Below are 17,868 nucleotides of genomic sequence, written 5' to 3'. Positions count from 1 at the left end.
CCAGAAGCTGGATTAGACTGAGATAGTGATTGGTTGAATGAGGATTTAAACACAGGACTCCTTGGTTCAAGTCTAGCACTCTGCCCCTGGAGTCTTTCCAGAAAAAAATCTACTTTGTTTCATTTAGCAGAAAGGCCCTCTGCATATCCAGTGTGTGTTTGCATTCTTTTTGAATAACATGACCAACTCAAGGTGGTAACTGGAGACAGATGTTCAGCTTTTCAACGTATGCTTCTATTATGGGCTGGGTAATAGTCTCTAGCCACCTTAAGTTGCACAGCAGAGAAATGCTTGACTAACAAGCAGAAGGTTGCCAGTTTGAATTCCCACTGGTACTATATCGGGCAGCAGCAACATAGGAAGATGCTGAGAGGCATTATCTTACACTGCGCAGGAGGAGGCAATGGTAAACCCCTCCTGTATTCTACCAAAGAAAACCACAGGGCTCTGTGGGCGCCAGGAGTTGAAATCAACTTGACGGCACACTTCACCTTTAATAGTCTCTAATGAAATTAGAAGAGGAGGTGACAAGCAGAACAATCTGCTTTACCTACTACTCAGGCCTTCACCGCTGTCTTCAGGTAGAGGTCTTTCCTTTCTCTCTGTCTCCTTTTTGTGTCCCGCCCCCATCAATCCAAACTTTTGAGAGTTGTGTTTGTGTGTGTTTTAAACAAATCAGGCAATTTACTCAAACCTAGTAGACTGGAATGGTAATTAAAGATATGGAGTAGCAAAGTTTCTGAGGGGAAAGCAAGCAAAGTTAAGTTAAGTTAAATAAATAAATAAATCCCACACTACATCAACAAACAGGCTTGATCAACAAGACAAATTCTAAGAATTTTTGCAGTAAGCCATAAGAGCAGTAGGGGCATGAAAAAAACAGAAATGTGTCCAACTAAACCACTCTGATATCCTACTTTAGTCAAATAATAAACCAAACAATTTCTTCCAGCTTATACTGGTTTGTAGGGTAAATTTGGAGCTATCACTCAGCACTTAAAAAAATCTGACTCTGAAAGATCCAATTATGGTGGATTCCCATTGAAACTAGTGGGGGTCAGTTTTCTATTTTTTTCATTTGTGTATGGAATAAGTTTTGTTCTGGGTGGCAGAATCAAGGCCGTGTGTGTGCACATGCATTCAGAATGAGGCGTTACTGATTCAACCCAAGTGGAATCTAAAGTTAACTGAGGGGACATCAAAAAATGTGTGAGTGTGCGCACATGCGCACGCCTTAGAAGGAATACTGTGGGGGGTGGAACTTCTTTTGCTTTGAAGGCCTCCTCATGAAAAGCTTCCATTTTGGTGCACGACAAAGGGTCATATATTTAGGAGCTCTGTTTTCTGAAAAATTTGAGCTTTCAGACAACACAGATCCAAAAGTGTCAATGTTCCATAAATGCCTCAAAAAGCCAGCCATGCCTGGAGCATAGAAATGCACATCTACAATCCTATTTCTGATATAAACAAGCATCCAGGTACTGATTTCCACAAGAGCAAAAACAGAAAGATAGAAAAAGTAGACATTAAAAACTACAAAATTTAGAATTACTGTATTGCTTGGACAATATCCTGAGTCGTGGCTCAAAAAACCTGGGTGCTATCTATCAGGTCAGAGATCTAGTAACAGGAAATGTTGGCACAGAACAAAAACTATCTAAAAAAATTGGAATAAGAGCGTTAGCAAATGTATTGACAATGGCACAAGGCACTCGGGTAAGGAAGGCTACAAGTACGTGGAGTGAGGACAGAAATAAAAGTTGTGCCTCCATTACAGAATATTTGTTAATTAGGTTGCTAAATAAGACAAGCAGCTAAGGTTTTGATGTGAAAACAAAAAGTATGTTCTTCAATGAAAATTTTTAACAGTTTCTAAAGCATACGTACTCAACCCTCAAGTCACTATTCATTGTTTCTCTGTGAAAGAGTTCAGTCAAGACACTTGTACTCTGAGACAACCCAAGATATTTTTCATGTCTGGCAGAAACTCCAAATGGTGTCCCCAAGAGGGTAACAACATAGCAATAATCTAAAACTCACAATTTCTAAGCTTTTAATGAAACCAAAAAAATTGGTCACAGGCAGCCTCACCTTGTCCCAAGGTAGGGTCGGTCTAATTAACACTTAGCAGCTTCCAGTTCTGCCAATGAAGTACAGTTCTGACGCCTTTTCGTTACTATTAAAATAAGTTAAGTTAAATTTTAGGAAATGTTAAGTTAAATTTTTCCTTAACTCAGAAAAAGAATGCCCCCCCCCCAATCCAATCCAGGAAAACAGAAGTACCAAAAACGGATATGGTTTAGTGTCTGGGTTCTAAAACCTTGTCTAGCATTATTGACCCACTGCATGCAAATTACTGGCATAACAGGGGGGAAAGTGCATGACATAAAGAGCATGTCCAGGAAGTTATTTTACACAAGGCCCCTTGAAATAAATGGGAGCTGCTCAAAAGACATTCCAGAAAGAGCAGCACCAAACAATACCTACAAACTGCTTAGCAAACTACCTCAAGTTGCATCTTATCAGAATTAAAAAATAAGTGTCATGAAAAGAATAGTTGTCACAACTGATTAGAACACTTCCATCTCTTCAGCCCCAGATCTAGGAGAAAAATGAATTCCACAGGGCAGCCCTCACATGTGAAAGCTATTGAATAATATTCTCATTTATATTATCAGGACACTGATCAGTGGAATATTGAACCTCATCAGCACCTGCAATGACACTGTTAAAAAAAACATTCAAGTTTAGAATAGTTAGAAGTAGTTCTAAAGCTAGGTGTATTGCAACATACACTTCTTACAACACAATGAAATACAAATAAAACATCAGTTGGGCAAGTCTCTACTTTCGAAACATCACACTGGTACAGACCCTTTAAGCAATAATGAAAGTGATTCTGCTGCACCATACCATCTTCTCTTAGTGCAGTTTTCTATACTTTATCGAGCTTTAATTCCCTTAAGAGTTTAGCTTCTCTTCGTCACAACGTGGCGGGTATCACTTCAGATCTCTTAAAGGAACAGAAGACCCTTGGGGACCATACCTTATCCGAACTCACCAGAGATCGAAGTTACTTTCTAATGTGGCATTCAAGGATTGCGTTCGCAGAGAGCAACCGGAAGTTTCCTCCGTGCTCGCCCCTCCTCTTACTGTTTCTTAACACGTACACATTAAAACACCCCATTCCTCTCCTACTTCCCTGTAAGAGACAAGCCCCAAATCTGCCCAACCCTTTGCCTTGTTCCAGGTGTAACTGGTTCCAGACAAACAGCATACTAAGCGCCAGACCCTCGGTGTGCGTATTCCCCCGCCCTAGGCGCTTAACTTCCGCCCTTCCAAGAAAACGCAGCAGTGCTGAAACAAACTGGCTCTTAAAGCGTCTCCTTCTGGCTGAGTTCCTACGAGCTAGAAGTTGGGGGCAAAGATTTACGGACCGGGGAGACTAATTCGGCTGTGATCTTATGCACACTTTTCTGGGAGAAAATCCTGCTGAATGCACGGCGACTGGTTTTTTTTGGGGGGGGGGTGGGGAGGAGGGGGTTGCTGTTGTAAACATGTTTATGAGCGTGCTTGTTAATAACAAAGATCAGCTTTTGAGATGCAGGTTAGCCAACTTGGCCGCTCGAATGCAGGAAGAATGAATCGGTAATCGGGGAGGAAGCGTAAAGCAACAGAAAACACAAGAGAAGAAAAACACGAAGGCAGGCTCCCAAACTTGAACTACGAGAGAGAGAGAGAAATACTCCGTTGAGACAGGAAGGAAGAGGGGGAAAGGAGGAGCCTTCTGAGAACAGAACGTTAAAAGGATTTGAAGCCTGTGCCGTCCAGCTTCCGTCCGATCCAGCAGACGACTGCAAAAGGCAAGAAACTTACGCGCTCCCCAGCGATCCCAGAGCTCTGCTCTTCTGTACAGAAGCAGAACTGCCTGCGACCCAGGAACCAGAACTCATTTCCTGCTGAGCTTTTGTTAGCCATGTGACCGGCCCTGCAAAACTCGACATCGCGGCTTTAGGCTCTGCTTCACGGACGGTGGGGGGTCAGGGCGATTAGGCCCTAGCAAGGGCCGATCGCAGACTGGGGGCTCCTCTTGGCAACATGCCCTAGCCTCAAAGGGACCCCATCCTCTTTTTCCCTGCGGCTCTGGCCAGAGGAAGAGTGTGTGAGTGTAAGCACCCACCGCCACCGCCCTGGAGCAGCCACTGTCTCCACTCACTCGCCCTTTTCCTTCGGCGCAGCAGGGCGGGCCTAATCCCAGCACCACACCAGCCAGAGAGAATGGAGACAGCGGGTGCTGCTCTTTGCAGCCGCTTCTGCTGCTCAGTCACCGTGTGGGCAGGGGAGCCTGCAAGGAACAGGTGCTGCCTCCACTTGCACTTGTTTGTCTTTTCTCTCTGGGTTCAGCGGGAATGACGGGGCCTGTGGTGAGTGCCCAGTCCCAACTGCTGTGCTGCTGAAAAAGAGAGGAGAGATTCACGAGTGTAGCTATAATTAAGCGAAAGGGTTCAAAGAACCCAGGCCCCCAGCTCCACCCGTCCCTTATCTCCCTCAGTCTGAGGGGCTGCCAAAGAGAGGGGTGGACACGGTCCCCTCTCCCCTAGCTATGTCCCTGGAGAGATTGAACCCTGAGGGAGAGAGGCTGCAGCAGCCCCAATCCTTCCGATCCGGTTTCATGCCATGCCCAGAGGAAGCAGGCTGAAGCTGCCTTTGTGGCTCCGTGCAATACATCCATCCAATCAGGCGACTGGTCAGTAGCGGAGGCTCAATCCCCCTTCCTGTCCCTCGGAGGAGACAATGGCTGCAACTTGCCACCATCCCTTGCATGTTTGCCTGTCCAAGAGCAGCTGTCGCTCACTCATCTGTCAGCCATCTCTGCATAAGAAGGCACTGGACCCAATCCAACCAAGTGGCTCCTTGAACTGCAGCAAATGATTAGGGAGGAGATGGATGCCCCAAAGGGGCAGACAATGACATCCCACTAGCTGTGGTGATGGTGCCTCTGTTGGATTCGCCTTGGGGTTTTCTTTTAACGACAGGCGGTATAGAAATGTAAAAATAAATAAATAAAATCACTTCGTGCCTATAGAGGAGGCAAACAGTGGGTTGGGCAGAGTTAAAAATCTTGTCATGAATCCATACTTTATGGGGGCGGGGCTGTTGAGAGTCTGTCTCCTTTCTCTTTTGCTCCTATTTTGGGTGTTGCCCACTTTTGCTTTGCATCTCCTTTGAGCTGCTAGCTGCTTGGGTGCTAGGAGGAGCAGGGAGAATTACTAGCTACTACAGACAGTAGCATAATGCAGAGGAGGGAATGAGTGCAGACAAAGTTTGAAGAGCAACTCCTCACCTAAATTTGGCGTGGTGGTGAGGAAAGACACTTTTCTGGAGCAGATAAGTGTTAGTAGGTTTGGTGGGGGGAACTCCTCAAATGCTTAGGGGTGGATCTGCAGCCATGGAGGAAGTGGGCTACATTTTATGGGTTTTCCTGCTAGAGGTTGTGGCTGCTCCTCCTCACTGGAAACGTCAGGAATGCCTACCAATGGACTCTCCCCTGGTACTGAGGCCTTGATAGCTGCCTTACAGACCTCTGGAATACTAATTTCTATAGCTATTTCTTCAAACAGCAGGATGCACTGTCCCTTATGTTGTAGGTTAAAAAGCTTTATTTATTTATTCTGGTTGTTACTACTACTACAGTTATTATTGCTTAGGTTTATATAAATTAATAAAATAAATAAAATAAATAGTCTTCTAGATAAAACAAAGGCCAATCTAGTCTTAACATTCTATTTCCATCAACAGCAACCCAGATATCCCTGGAAGTTCACAAGCTGTGTAGGGGAGAAAAAGCCTTCCCTTAGAGTTGACTGATGCCCCAATATCTGGTCCAGCTGACATGCTCAACATTTGCTGACAACATTGAGTGGTGATTTGCATCTGTGAATGGGCCATTGGAGATCTAAGTCAGTTCACACATTTAGCTGCCAATTATCAGTGTAGACTGAATGTAGATAAATATATTGATGTACATCTATGTGTGAGCCATCATAGAGATTCCATTTAGCTCTAAGAACAGCCCTGCTGGATCTGGCCTAAGGCCTATCTAGTCCAGGATCCTGTTTCACACAGTGGCCCACCAGATGCCTCTGAGAAGCCCATAGTAGGAATGTGCATAAACCGGATCCCTGTCAGGGATTTGGCCTATGTTGAATGTGTGTACCTAAGTCTAGGGACCAGGGATAAAATGGGACTTCTGCTGGTGTACCGATCACCCCACTGCCCAGTAGAGTCCCTAACTTTGCTGACAGACCTGGTTGCTGAGTTGGCATTGGAGTGGCTCAGTGTTGGTGGTGGGGGACTTCAATGTTCATTTTGGGACCGGGTTGACGGGAGTGGTTCAAGAGTTCATAGTGGCCATGATGACTGTGGGCCTATCCCAATTGGTCTCTGGACTGACACATGATGCTGGTCACACACTTGATTTAGTCTTTTGCTCTGATCAGGGTGGTGTTCCATGGGTGGGGACTCCTGTCATCTCCCCATTGTCATGGCCGGATCACCATCTGGTTAAGGTAGAACTTACAGCCTCAGCCCACCTCTGTAGAGGAGAAGGCTCTATTAGGCTGATCTGTCTGAGGAGATTATTGGATCCAATAGGATTCCAAGAAGCCTTGGAAGGCTTTAGGGTTGGCTCTGCTAGTGATTCCGTTGAGGCTCTGGAGCAAACATGGAATAATGAACTCACTAGAGCAGTATACAAAATTGCTCCTAAGTGTCTTCTCCGACCTGCTTTAAAGACAGCCCCATGATACTCGGATGAGTTACGGGAGCTGAAGCGGCAAGGTAGACAACTAGAGCGCAAGTGGAGGAAGACTTGGCGTGAGTCTGATCGGGTATAACACAGCAAATTTGAAGATCTATCCTCTGGCAGTACAGGTGGTGAAGAAACAGTTATTTTCTGTCTGCATTGCTTCCACAAACTCACATCCAGCTGAGTTGTCTAGGGTTGTGAGGGGGCTAGTATGTACCCCCTCGCCCTTGAATTTAAACTTGGAACCATCGGTTACTCGCTGTGACATTTTTCATGAGTTGTTTGCAGATAAAATTTCTCACATTCAGGCCGAGCTGGATTCCATGGTTATTGCAGAGTCTACTGTGGAGGTGTCTGGCAACTCTTCTTATGGGATTAGATTGGATCATTTTCAGTTTGTGACTCCTGATGAAGTGAACAAACTGCTTCAGACTGTGTGCTCTACAACCTGTTCTCTTGACCCTTGCCCAACTTGGCTTATCTCCTTTGATAATGATGTTATCAGAGAGGGTCTGGTAAATATTATAAATGCTTCTCTAAGGAAGGGCAAGATGCCTCCTTGTCTTAAGGAGACTATTATTAGACCACTTTTGAAGAAACCTGCACTGGATCTCTCAGAGTTAGCTAATTACAGACCTGTTTCTAACCTTCCATGGTTGGGCAAGGTGATTGAGCGGGTGGTGGCTTCTCAGCTCCAGGCGGTTTTGGATGATGCAGATTATCTAGACCCATTTCAAACTGGCTTTCGTGTGGGCTATGGGGTTGAGACTGTCTTGGTTGGCCTGATGGACGATCTCCAATTGCCTGTTGGCAGAGGGAGTTTGACTCTTCTGGTCCTCTTGGATCTCTCTGTGGCTTTCGATACATCGACCATGGTATCCTTCTGGACCGCCTGAGGGAGGTGGGATTGGGTGGCACTGTTTTACAGTGGTTCTGCTCCTATCTCTCTGGTAGGTTCCAGATGGTGTCACTTGGAGACTGTTTCTCTGCTAAGTGAGAACTGAAGTATGGAGTTCCACAAGGCTCTATACTGTCTCCAATGCTCTTTAACATCCACATGAAACCGCTGGGAGAGATCAGGAGGTTTGGTGCTGGGTGTTATCAATATGCTGATGACACTCAGATTTATTTCTCCATGCCAGCCCCGTCAGGAAATGGCATATCTTCCCTAAATTTCTGCTTGGAAGTGGTAATGGACTGGATGAGGGATAACAAACTGAACTTGCAACCAAATAAGATGGAAGTACTGACTGGGGGGTCAGGACCTGAGATGGTTTAGATATGCATGTTCTGGATGGGGTTACACTCCCCCTGAAAGATCAGTTATGTAGCTTGGGAGTGCTCCTGGACCCAAAGCTCTCCCTGGTTTCTCAAGTTGAGGTGGTGTTGTTGGGGCACATGTACGGGCACATGTACCCCAACCTTAGACTTAAAGGTACCAACCCAGAAGTATGTGGCATTCAGGCCTGTGTCTGATTTCATTTTATTAAGACAGGAATTAATGCCTGGACTCAGGGTGAATTGACACCCAGATCTGCCTGGGTAATGCCTGGTAAATGATTTGTAGAGGCAGGGGTAATCTAGCATTGTTTATCAGTGTTTGTGGAACTCACAACAGACTCAGAGGGTCAGGCTTAATTACCAGTCTCACACTGCTGAAATTATCCCTTTTGCTCACTGACAGGATGCTTCTGCCTCAGTCAAATGTATTGATTAACTCGTCTCACACATGTACCCCTTTTTATGTTACTTTAAATATTCTCTTATAATTACACACGAGATAGAGGTACACAAGAAATAATGTAATTGCTGTCTCACACAAATAGAACTAATTCTCTCACTAACTCCTGACTTTTAACACCTTTTGGGACCAGGCTAGCAAATCTGGGGGCCCATTTGCAACTCAGAGATGCAGATTTGCTTTGGGCAAATGTCCCCTCCTCAAGATAGTAGCTAACAGAAGATGTAGATTTGTTTTGGGGAATGACAATAGAATAGAATACTCTGCTAACAAGAGAGACCGTGTTTACCCTGGACTGACCAAATATCCTGAGCTAATTTTGGTAATTAAAAGACAATATTCAGAGGATAGCAGGAACAGACGCCTTTTGTGATCAAGAAGACTCAAATAGACATCAAAGGATGGAACCACTATAAGAAGGAGTCTCTGGACATGGCAGATTAGCAATCTTGTGCCTACATGCAAGATCTGCTCACGAGCAATCCTGGAGTTTGCTGCTAAGCCGCGGGGCAACAAGCAGGAACTCTGTCCATGGACAGGAGCTGTCTGTGACTTCTACTGCGCAGTGAGAAGTCAAGACTTCTCCAGCCATGGTGCTCTGACTCTCAGCTGTGCTCTGAGCAAACTGCATGCTTGATCCAAAAGCTCCTGTCTGCAGCCAGAAGCCTCGCTCCTTCAGCTGAAAGATCCACCACTCTCAAAGCCTCTGATCCTGGTAATATGCTGCCCCTACAAGCCTTGGATCCCTTCATCCTTTCTCCTTCTCCTCCCCCCCTTTCCCTTTACTAATTCCTGATCTCCCCAAACCATGCCAGCCCTCAGCCTTCCTTACCCCCCCCCTTCCATCTATATCTGAGTTGTATTAGGCTCTAGGAAGATTTAATACACACACATATGTTAGTTAGGAACACTGGGTGAATATTGTTGCTGGCTAGGGTTGAAATACTGTTAGTAATACTGATAGGATGTTCTGCTTTCTGCTCAGCTTGATTGATGTTGTATTCTTTTATACTCAATAAAGCCCATTGAATCATTTAGGATTGGCTTGATCTCCTTTCTTCCTTGCGTCCAGATCCTACATGGTCACTATATGAAAGAACTTGGTCACTTGGTGACACTATGGGACAGGCCTAATTTTGTATGCTAGCTAATGAGCATATTTAGTATATAAATCAGGCTTGGACCACAACAGTGCCCAGGAGCGCTTTTTATCAGCTTCAGCTGATACATCAGCTACGTCCATTTCTAGAGGTGAATGACCTTAAAACAGTGGTGCATATGCTGGTAACCTCTAGACTTGACTACTGTAATGCACTCTACATGGGGCTGCCTTTGTACGTAGTCTGGAAACTACAATTGGTACAGCATGCGGCAGCCAGACTAGTCTCTGGGACAACACGAAGGGACCACATAACACTGGTTCTAAAAGAACTGCACTGGTTGCTGATATGTTTCTGGGTGAAATGCAAAGTGCTGGTTATTACCTATAAAGCCCTTAATGGGCTTTGGGTGGAATACATAGTGCCGGTTATTACCTATAAAGCCCTTAACGGTTTGGGACCAGGTTTTTTAAGAGAGTGCCTCCTTTGTCATGAACCTTCCCGCCTTTTACGATCTTCTGGAGAGGTTACGGTTGCCACCAGCTCATTTGGTGGCGACTCGGGAGCAAGCTTTCTCTGTGGCTGCCCCAGAGCTTTGGAATATGCTTCCTGCTGATATAAGAGCATCTCCTTGTTTTCAGGAAGACCCTCAAGATTTTCCTGTTCTCGCAAGCTTTTAGTTAGAATTTTAATAATTTGTTTTATATTGTTTTTATCTTGTTCTATGTATTTTAACCTGTGATTTTAATGTTGGGATTTGTGCACCCCTTAGAGATTTACATATCAGGCAGTATAAAAATATGATAAATAAATAACTAACAAACAAACAAACAAAGGTTCATGTACAGGTTTGGCACTGCTGGGTGGGGGAGCATTGAGTGGGATCTTTAAAAAGGAGGAGAGCAGGTCCTTACCTGCTCTCCGCCTCCGCATGCAGCTTCCTGCTGTGATGGTGCTCCCCACAAGAACTCAAACTCTTGATCCCCTTCTTAACCGTAACACCCACCCCACATCTAGGACACACTTTCTAACCTGTACCACACTTAAGGCTTATATGTCAGATTGTAATCTAGTAGACATATGATGTCTTCAATCCCTCTCAATGAGAACACACCTTACTTTTTCCTAAAAGCTGTTTTAGGTTGGATTATTTTCTGACATCTCATTCTTTAGTATCTCGAGTTCAGGCATGCAACATTGGCACGACAGAAATCTTGGATCATGCCCCTGTTTTGTTGTTCATCTGGAAAGTTGTTCCAGTACCTCATTTAGGTGGTGTATGAATATATCCCTGCTGAACGATCCTCAATTAACTAGACAAATGGAACAGATTTAGGGCCCTATTACATCATTATCCCTGGTTTGGGATACCTTTAAGGCATTTTTTTTTACGGGGCCAGATCACATTTAAAAAGGCAACAAAGGGATTAGATTGTATCTTTTGATAACCAAATTAAGTATTTATTAATCTTATATGCATTACAGCCTTCTCCTGAGTCATACAAACTTTACTTACAGCTGAATATGAGCTTAATGACTTATACTCCTTAGAAACTGAACTTTTGTTGAATTGCAATAGGCAAAGATATTGGGGAAAGGGTGGGGGGAATCTAGTAAACTTTTGACATCTAGACTGAAGCAGATAAAACAGTGTAACACTATAATTTCTATCTGTGATACTCAAGGCAATTCTACTCAAACCCTGAATTTATAAATTAGCAGTTTTGAGTTTTATTCCAAGCTGTACAGTAGTAGTATATCTAATACTGACTCAGACATAGCTTCTTACAAATGGTGCATCTTTCACATTTAACTCAAGATCAGATCAATCTTTTAGCTGTACCTCTTTCTCTACAGGAAATAATGACCACAATTAAATCTATGAAGGCCAGTAGGGCCCCAGGGCTGGATGGATTTTCCATGGAGTTTTATAAGAAATATTAGTTTTCTTCCTGGCTCCAATTTTATTGGAGTTCTCAAATGACGCTTTTTAAAATAAGCACTTCCCTCCCTCCTTCTAACTGGGCAAAGAGGCACCTTTTACCGTGGTGATTCTCTTTATTTAGCAGGGGGAGAGTAACTGGCCCTATCCACCCCCAGCACAGTACTTCCAGTGACTGTTGCTGGTGTGTGTCTTATGTTTCTTTTTAGAATGTGAGCCCTTTGGGGACAGGGAGCCATCTTATTTGTTATTTCTCTTTGTAAACCACCCTGAGCCATTTTTGGAAGGGTGGTATAGAAATTGAATTATTATTATTATTATTATTATTATTATTATTATTATTATTATTATTATTTATTAATGAAGCTTATACAACTGTTCTCAATAAGCCTGGTAAAGATTCTGGATTATGCACTAGCTATAGACCTATCTCTTTACTAAATATTGATGCTAAGATATTGATACGTTGGCACATATGGTGCAGATTGGACTTCCTACCATTATTCATCCAGTTGAGACCAGGTTAATATCTGGCCTCCAAGAATTAGGTAACATTAGATTGATTAACTGATAGAGCTTCTCCAAGCTCTAGCCTCAGAGAAGCAAGACTCTGTCACTATAACTTCTTTAGATATGGAGAAGGCATTTGACATGGGCTATCTGGGGTTCTTGAAACATGTTCTGATTAAATTTGGATTTCCCCCAAGTTTTTTGACTTGAGTTACTATGCTATACAGGGCTCTTTATTCACGAGTCATCACCATTGGGCTATTGTCCCCTTCAATTAGTCTAGAATGGAGCACACGTCAGAGACATCCTCTCTCTTTTAAAAAATATGGTGTTAGAACCCCTGGCTTGTGCTATTAGATACTCGCATAACATAAAGGGTATTACACTAGGTGGGATTTGGCACAAGTTGATTTTATGTGCAGATGACATTTTATGTTTTATGAATAAATCAGAGGTCTCAATTCCTAATCTTATTTCCTTGGTTCAAAAGTTTGTTAATTTATCTGGTTTCTCCATAAATTGGGGCAAATCAGATTTGTTGTCCTTAGGTTCTACAGATTTTCCTGATGAGTGTAGGGTTTGGGGTGTTAGCTGATGTCCAGAGTCTTTTGTCTACTTAGGTATAGTAATCTCTAGGAAACTTGCAATACATTTAATTCTGCACGCACCCCCCCTCCAAGTTTTGGTTCAAATGAAAAATGATTTTGATCGGTGGGCTATGATTCCATTCACAGTTCCCTCTAAGGCATGCACATGTGCTTGCGCTCACAAGTTTTTGGATGTCTGCTCATTTCATTTTTGATCTCGCTCAGGTTGAATCAGAAAGGCCCCATTCTGAATGCACATGCTCACACACTGCCTTAATACTGCCGCCTAGAACAAAATTCCACACAGAGATGAAAAAAAATAGAGGGACCACTGATTCCATTGAGTATCTAGGACAAAATAAATGTGGTTAAGATGAATCTAACGCAGAGGCTCATATGTGTTTTTAAGAGGTCTTCCAATTCTTATATCTGTATCATATTTTAAGCAAGTTTATAAATTAGTCAATGACTTCTTATGGCAAGGATACGGGCCCAGATTTTCACTTCGTAAACTTCAACTACCTATTGAAGAAGGCAGATTTAATTTTTTACATTTTCAGGCTGATCATTGGGCATTTAGTTTATTTTCAGTCTTAAGCTGGAACATTGATTCCCAGGTCTAGGTCACACCTTGGGCACAGCTTGAGAGGTATTATTTGATTCTAACTGAAATCTTTGCAGGTGCTCAGTTCATCATTTGTTCATGGATCTGGATCATTATTGGTATTAAAGCCTTGCGGTTAAACTCGTAAGGCTTACATGGAGAACCCTGGCTTCTAGACACGGTTTTGATCCTTTCCAGCATGAAAAGCTCACGTTGTGGGTGAACCCCTGTTTGAAGATTGCTTGCAAATCTTTTTATTGGACTAACTGGGCCTTCTGCAATGTCATTACACTAGATCAACTGATATTTTCTGAAGCTGTTTTTAAATCTTTTGACACTTTGAGAGCTGAGTTTGATATACTCTCAGATGCTAGCTGACAGCTTATTCAGCTAAAGCATTTATTATCATGGCTCTTTGGTCCTGATGCAATTTCAGCTTCTTAAACTCCATCTTTATTATTGGACCTGGAACATCTATTGGATGCACCTAAGCCTGTAACCTTGCTCTATCAGAAACTTAAAAATATTGATAAGATTGATCTTGATTATATCCAAGACGTTTGGAACAATTACTTGGAATACTCTGTCTTCTTAAATCAATGGTAGATTGCTTTGAAGGCAATGAAACACGTCTCTTTAGATCTCAAAATGTGGCTAATACAGCAGAAACATTTTTCATGTTTAATGGACATCTTCGAGAATGTTTAATAAGGGATGGCTGCAGACTTCTAGATGTTGGAGGCGTAATATGTACGAGGGTACACTTACGCATATGGTTTGGTCCTGTCTGGTTATTGCACCATTTAGCTTGAAATTCATAAGATAGTTAATATGAGATTACAGTTATAATTCCCTGTTAAGGACGTTCACGTTTTGTTGGGGTACATCAGCAGCCTATGAAATCTAGCCTTACATCAAGAATTGTGGACTCTTCATACTTGGGGCACTGCCATAAGGATTATACAACAACACTGAAAGGACAAATTCTCTCCTGAACTGCAACTTTGGATCACTGATATGTGTTCCGTGTCAGCATTTGAACTGGGTTTTTTCCCCCCTTAGGCAAGGTGAAGAAGAGGAATTTCCAGCAATTTGGTCAAATGTTAATGAACTGTTTATGCTTTGAAACATTACATATATCCTTGAAGAATGTGTTCCCCCCTCCCCTCTACTTTTTCTCCTGCATTGGTTGTATCATATTAGGTTTAAGCTATGTTTCAGGATTTTTCTTTTCTTTTTCTGTTATATTCACATGTATTATTACTATCTCTGATCATATTTATGCACTGTAATCTTATTTCAATAAAAGTGGGGGGACCTGTTTGTGTGTCAGGGAGGAGCTTTCCCTTAGATTGATTCCCCAGTATCTGGTCCAGCTGACATGCTCATCATTTGCTAACCACAACACTGAGTGGTGATTTTTACCTGTGAGTGGGCCATCCGAGATCTATGTCAGTTCACACATTTAGCTGCCAGTCATCAGTGTAGACTGAGTGTAGAGAAAGATGTTGATGTACATCCATGTGAGAGCCATCCCAGAGATTCCATTTAGCTATAAGCCCTGCTGGATCAGGCCCAAGGTCTTATCTAGTCCAGAATCCTGTTTCACAGGGTGGCCTACAAGCTGCCTGAGAAGCCCACATTAGTACATAAGAACATAAGAACAGCCCTGCTGGATCAGGCCCAAGGCCCATCTAGTCCAGCATCCTGTTTCGCACAGTGGCCCACCAGATGCCGCTGGAAGCCACAGACAGGAGTTGAGGGCGTGCCCTCTCTCCTGCCATTACTCCCCTGCAACTGGTACTCAGAGGCATCCTGCCTTTGAGGCTGGAGGTGGCCCACAGCCCTCTGACTAGTAGCCATTGATAGACCTCTCCTCCATGAAGTCATCCAAACCCTTTTTAAAGCCATCCAGGTTGTTGGCTGTCACCACATCCTGTGGCAGAGAGTTCCACAAGTGGATCACGCGTTGTGTGAAAAAGTACTTCTGTTTGTTGGTCCTAGACCTCCAGGCAATCAATTTCATGGAGTGACCCCTGGTGTTGTGTGAGAGGGAAAAGAATTTCTCTCTCTCCACTTTCTCCACACCATGCATGATTTTATAGACCTCTATCATGTCTCCCCGCAGTCACCTTTTTTCTAAACTAAAAAGCCCCAGATGTTGTAGTCTTGCTTCATAAGAAAGGTGCTCTAGGCCCCTGATCATCTTGGTTGCCCTCTTCTGTACCTTCTCCAGTTCAACAATGTCCTTTTTAAGATGTGGTGACCAGAATTGTATGCAGTACTCCAAGTGTGGTCACACCATAGTTTTGTATAAGGGCATTATAATATTAGCCATTTTATTTTCAATCCCCTTCCTAATGATCCCTAGCATGGAATTTGCCTTTTTCACAGCTGCTGCACATTGAATCGACACTTTCAATAAGCTGTCCACCACAACCCCAAGATCCCTCTCCTGGTCCATCACCGACAGCTCGGATCCCATCAGCATATACTTGAAGTTGGGTTTTTTTGTCCCAATGTTCATCACTTTACACTTGCTAGCATTGAACCGCATTTGCCATTTTGTCGCCCACTCCCCCAGTTTGGAGAGATCCTTTTGGAGCTGCTCACAATCCATTTTGGATTTCACTACCTGGAAGAGTTTGGTATCATCTGCAAATTTGGCCACATCGCTGCTTACCTCTGCTTCTAGATCATTTATGAATAAATTAAAAAGCAGCGGTCCCAGTACAGATCCCTGGGGGACCCCACTTTTTACTTCCCTTCATTGTGAAAACTCTCCATTTATACCTTGCCTGTTTCCTGTCTTTCAACAAGTTAGCAATCCACGCATGTACTTGTCCCCTTATCCCATGACTGCTAAGTTTCTTCAGGAGTCTTTGATGAGGAACTTTGTCAAAAGCTTTTTGGAAATCCAGCTATACTATGTCAACTGGATCCCCAGGACATTAGGGATGCGCATGAATTACACCATGCACAGATTCATGGGATCGCCATCGCAGCAGGAAGCTGCATGTGGCAGCGGAGAGCAGGTAAGGCCCTGCTCTCCTCCTTTTAAAAGATCCTATCCGCTGCTCCCCCCGCCGGGTGGTTCCAAGCATGTGTCCACACATCCCTAGCCCACAGAAAGAAGTGAGGGTGTGTTCTCTCTCTTGCTGTTGCTCCCCAGCAACTTTCTTCTGAGGCTGGAGGTGACCTATAGTCACCAGACTAGTAGCGGCTGCTGCCACCTGGGACTGGAGGGGAGCAAGGATGCTAGTTGCAAAAACCATGAAATGAATGTTACACATGAGTAAGCCCATTATTTCTAATCTGTCTACTCACAGGTAACAGGTGCTGAGTGATTTGAGCCATTCAAATCTAGCAGCAGCCAGCACCCCACCCACCCCCAAAATAGCAATAGCAATAGCAATAGCAATAGCAATAGCAATAGCACTTACATTTATATACCGCTCTATAGCCGAAGCTCTCTAAGCGGTTTACAATGATTTAGCATATTGCCCCCAACATTCTGGGTACTCATTTTACCGACCTCGGAAGGATGGAAGGCTGAGTCAACCTTGAGCCCCTGGTCAGGATCGAACTTGTAACCTTCTGGTTACAGGGCGGCAGTTTTACCACTGCGCCACCAGTGGTAAAAGAAAAGAACCCCCCCTTGACTGGTAAAAGATAACTTACAGTGTTCAGCCAGCCGGGTGTGGGGGGAAGAGGCAGTTGAAATGGGAGGCAGGGAAGTTCCAGCTTCCTCCCCGGCAGCTGCAACTTCCTCGCCTGCATTGCTACTGGAGGGAATAGCCTGCTAATCAAGGCTATTCCTTCACCTCGTTACTTTGGGCATCCTACATCACCGCCTACCTAGCTTAGACTTAATAAAAGGGCAAGACATCTCTTTTGCCTTTTTATTATGTCTAACCCAGGTAGGTGATGATGCAGGGATACCCAAAGCAACGAGGTGACGGAATAGCCTTGATTAGCAGGCTATTCCCTCCAGTAGCAGAGCGGGCGAGGAAATTGCAGAAGCTGGGGGAGGAAGCAGGAACTTCCCTGCCTCCCAGCATATCGACTGCCTCTCCCCCCACCCCCGGCTGAACACTATAAGTTTTTTCTTTTTCTTTTAAACTACCCACAGTGTTTTCTTTTCCGTCCCATTTTTGGTGGTGGGCAGGCATAGCCCACCTTGCCCTTACTTCCTGGCCTCCACTGCTAGTAGCTATTGATAGACCTGCCCTCCATGAATCTGTCTAAGCCCTTTTTAAGCCATCCAAGCTAGTGGCCATCACCACATCCTGAGGTGTAGAATTCCATAGATTAATTACGCACTGTGTGAAAAAGTACTTCTTTTTGTTGGTCCTAAATTTCCTGGCCTTCACTTTCTTGGGATGACCCCTGGTTCTAGTGTGAGAGAGGGAGAAAAATTTCTCTCTGTCCATTCTCTACTCGATGCATAATTTTATACACTGTGGTCACCTCTTTTCCACACTAAAAAGCCGCAGATGCTGTAGCCTTGCCTCATAAGGAAGGTGCTCCAGGCCCCTGATAATCTTGGATGTCATCTTCTGCACTTTCCCCAATT

General features: G+C 43.9%; 1 protein-coding gene across 13 annotated transcripts in view; it reads right to left on the bottom strand.

The window, feature by feature from the left end:
• TANK (TRAF family member associated NFKB activator) overlaps positions 1-17,868 on the bottom strand; it is a 96,978-nt gene that overhangs the window by 46,593 nt on the left and 32,517 nt on the right. For 2 of the 13 annotated variants that reach the window (XM_053278381.1, XM_053278391.1), the window contains exon 3: positions 2,092-2,176. The exons of 2 other annotated variants lie outside the window; for them this stretch is intronic. Coding sequence is in view for 1 of the 11 variants with exons in the window: in XM_053278338.1 (XP_053134313.1) it covers positions 3,877-4,004 (128 nt within the window). In the remaining 10 variants the exon portion in view is untranslated. Of the gene's footprint in view, positions 1-2,091; positions 2,177-2,506; positions 2,649-2,874; positions 3,010-3,046; positions 3,373-3,876; positions 4,312-17,868 lie in introns of those variants that run through there. 9 more of the 13 variants (XM_053278366.1, XM_053278401.1, XM_053278347.1 and 6 more) reach the window with 9 other exon arrangements.

Source organism: Hemicordylus capensis, chromosome 1 (assembly GCF_027244095.1).
Source record: "Hemicordylus capensis ecotype Gifberg chromosome 1, rHemCap1.1.pri, whole genome shotgun sequence".
Classification (NCBI taxonomy): Eukaryota; Metazoa; Chordata; class Lepidosauria; order Squamata; family Cordylidae; genus Hemicordylus; species Hemicordylus capensis.
The sequence above is the reverse complement of the archived record's forward strand: the minus strand, read 5'-3'. Positions and strand labels throughout refer to the sequence as shown.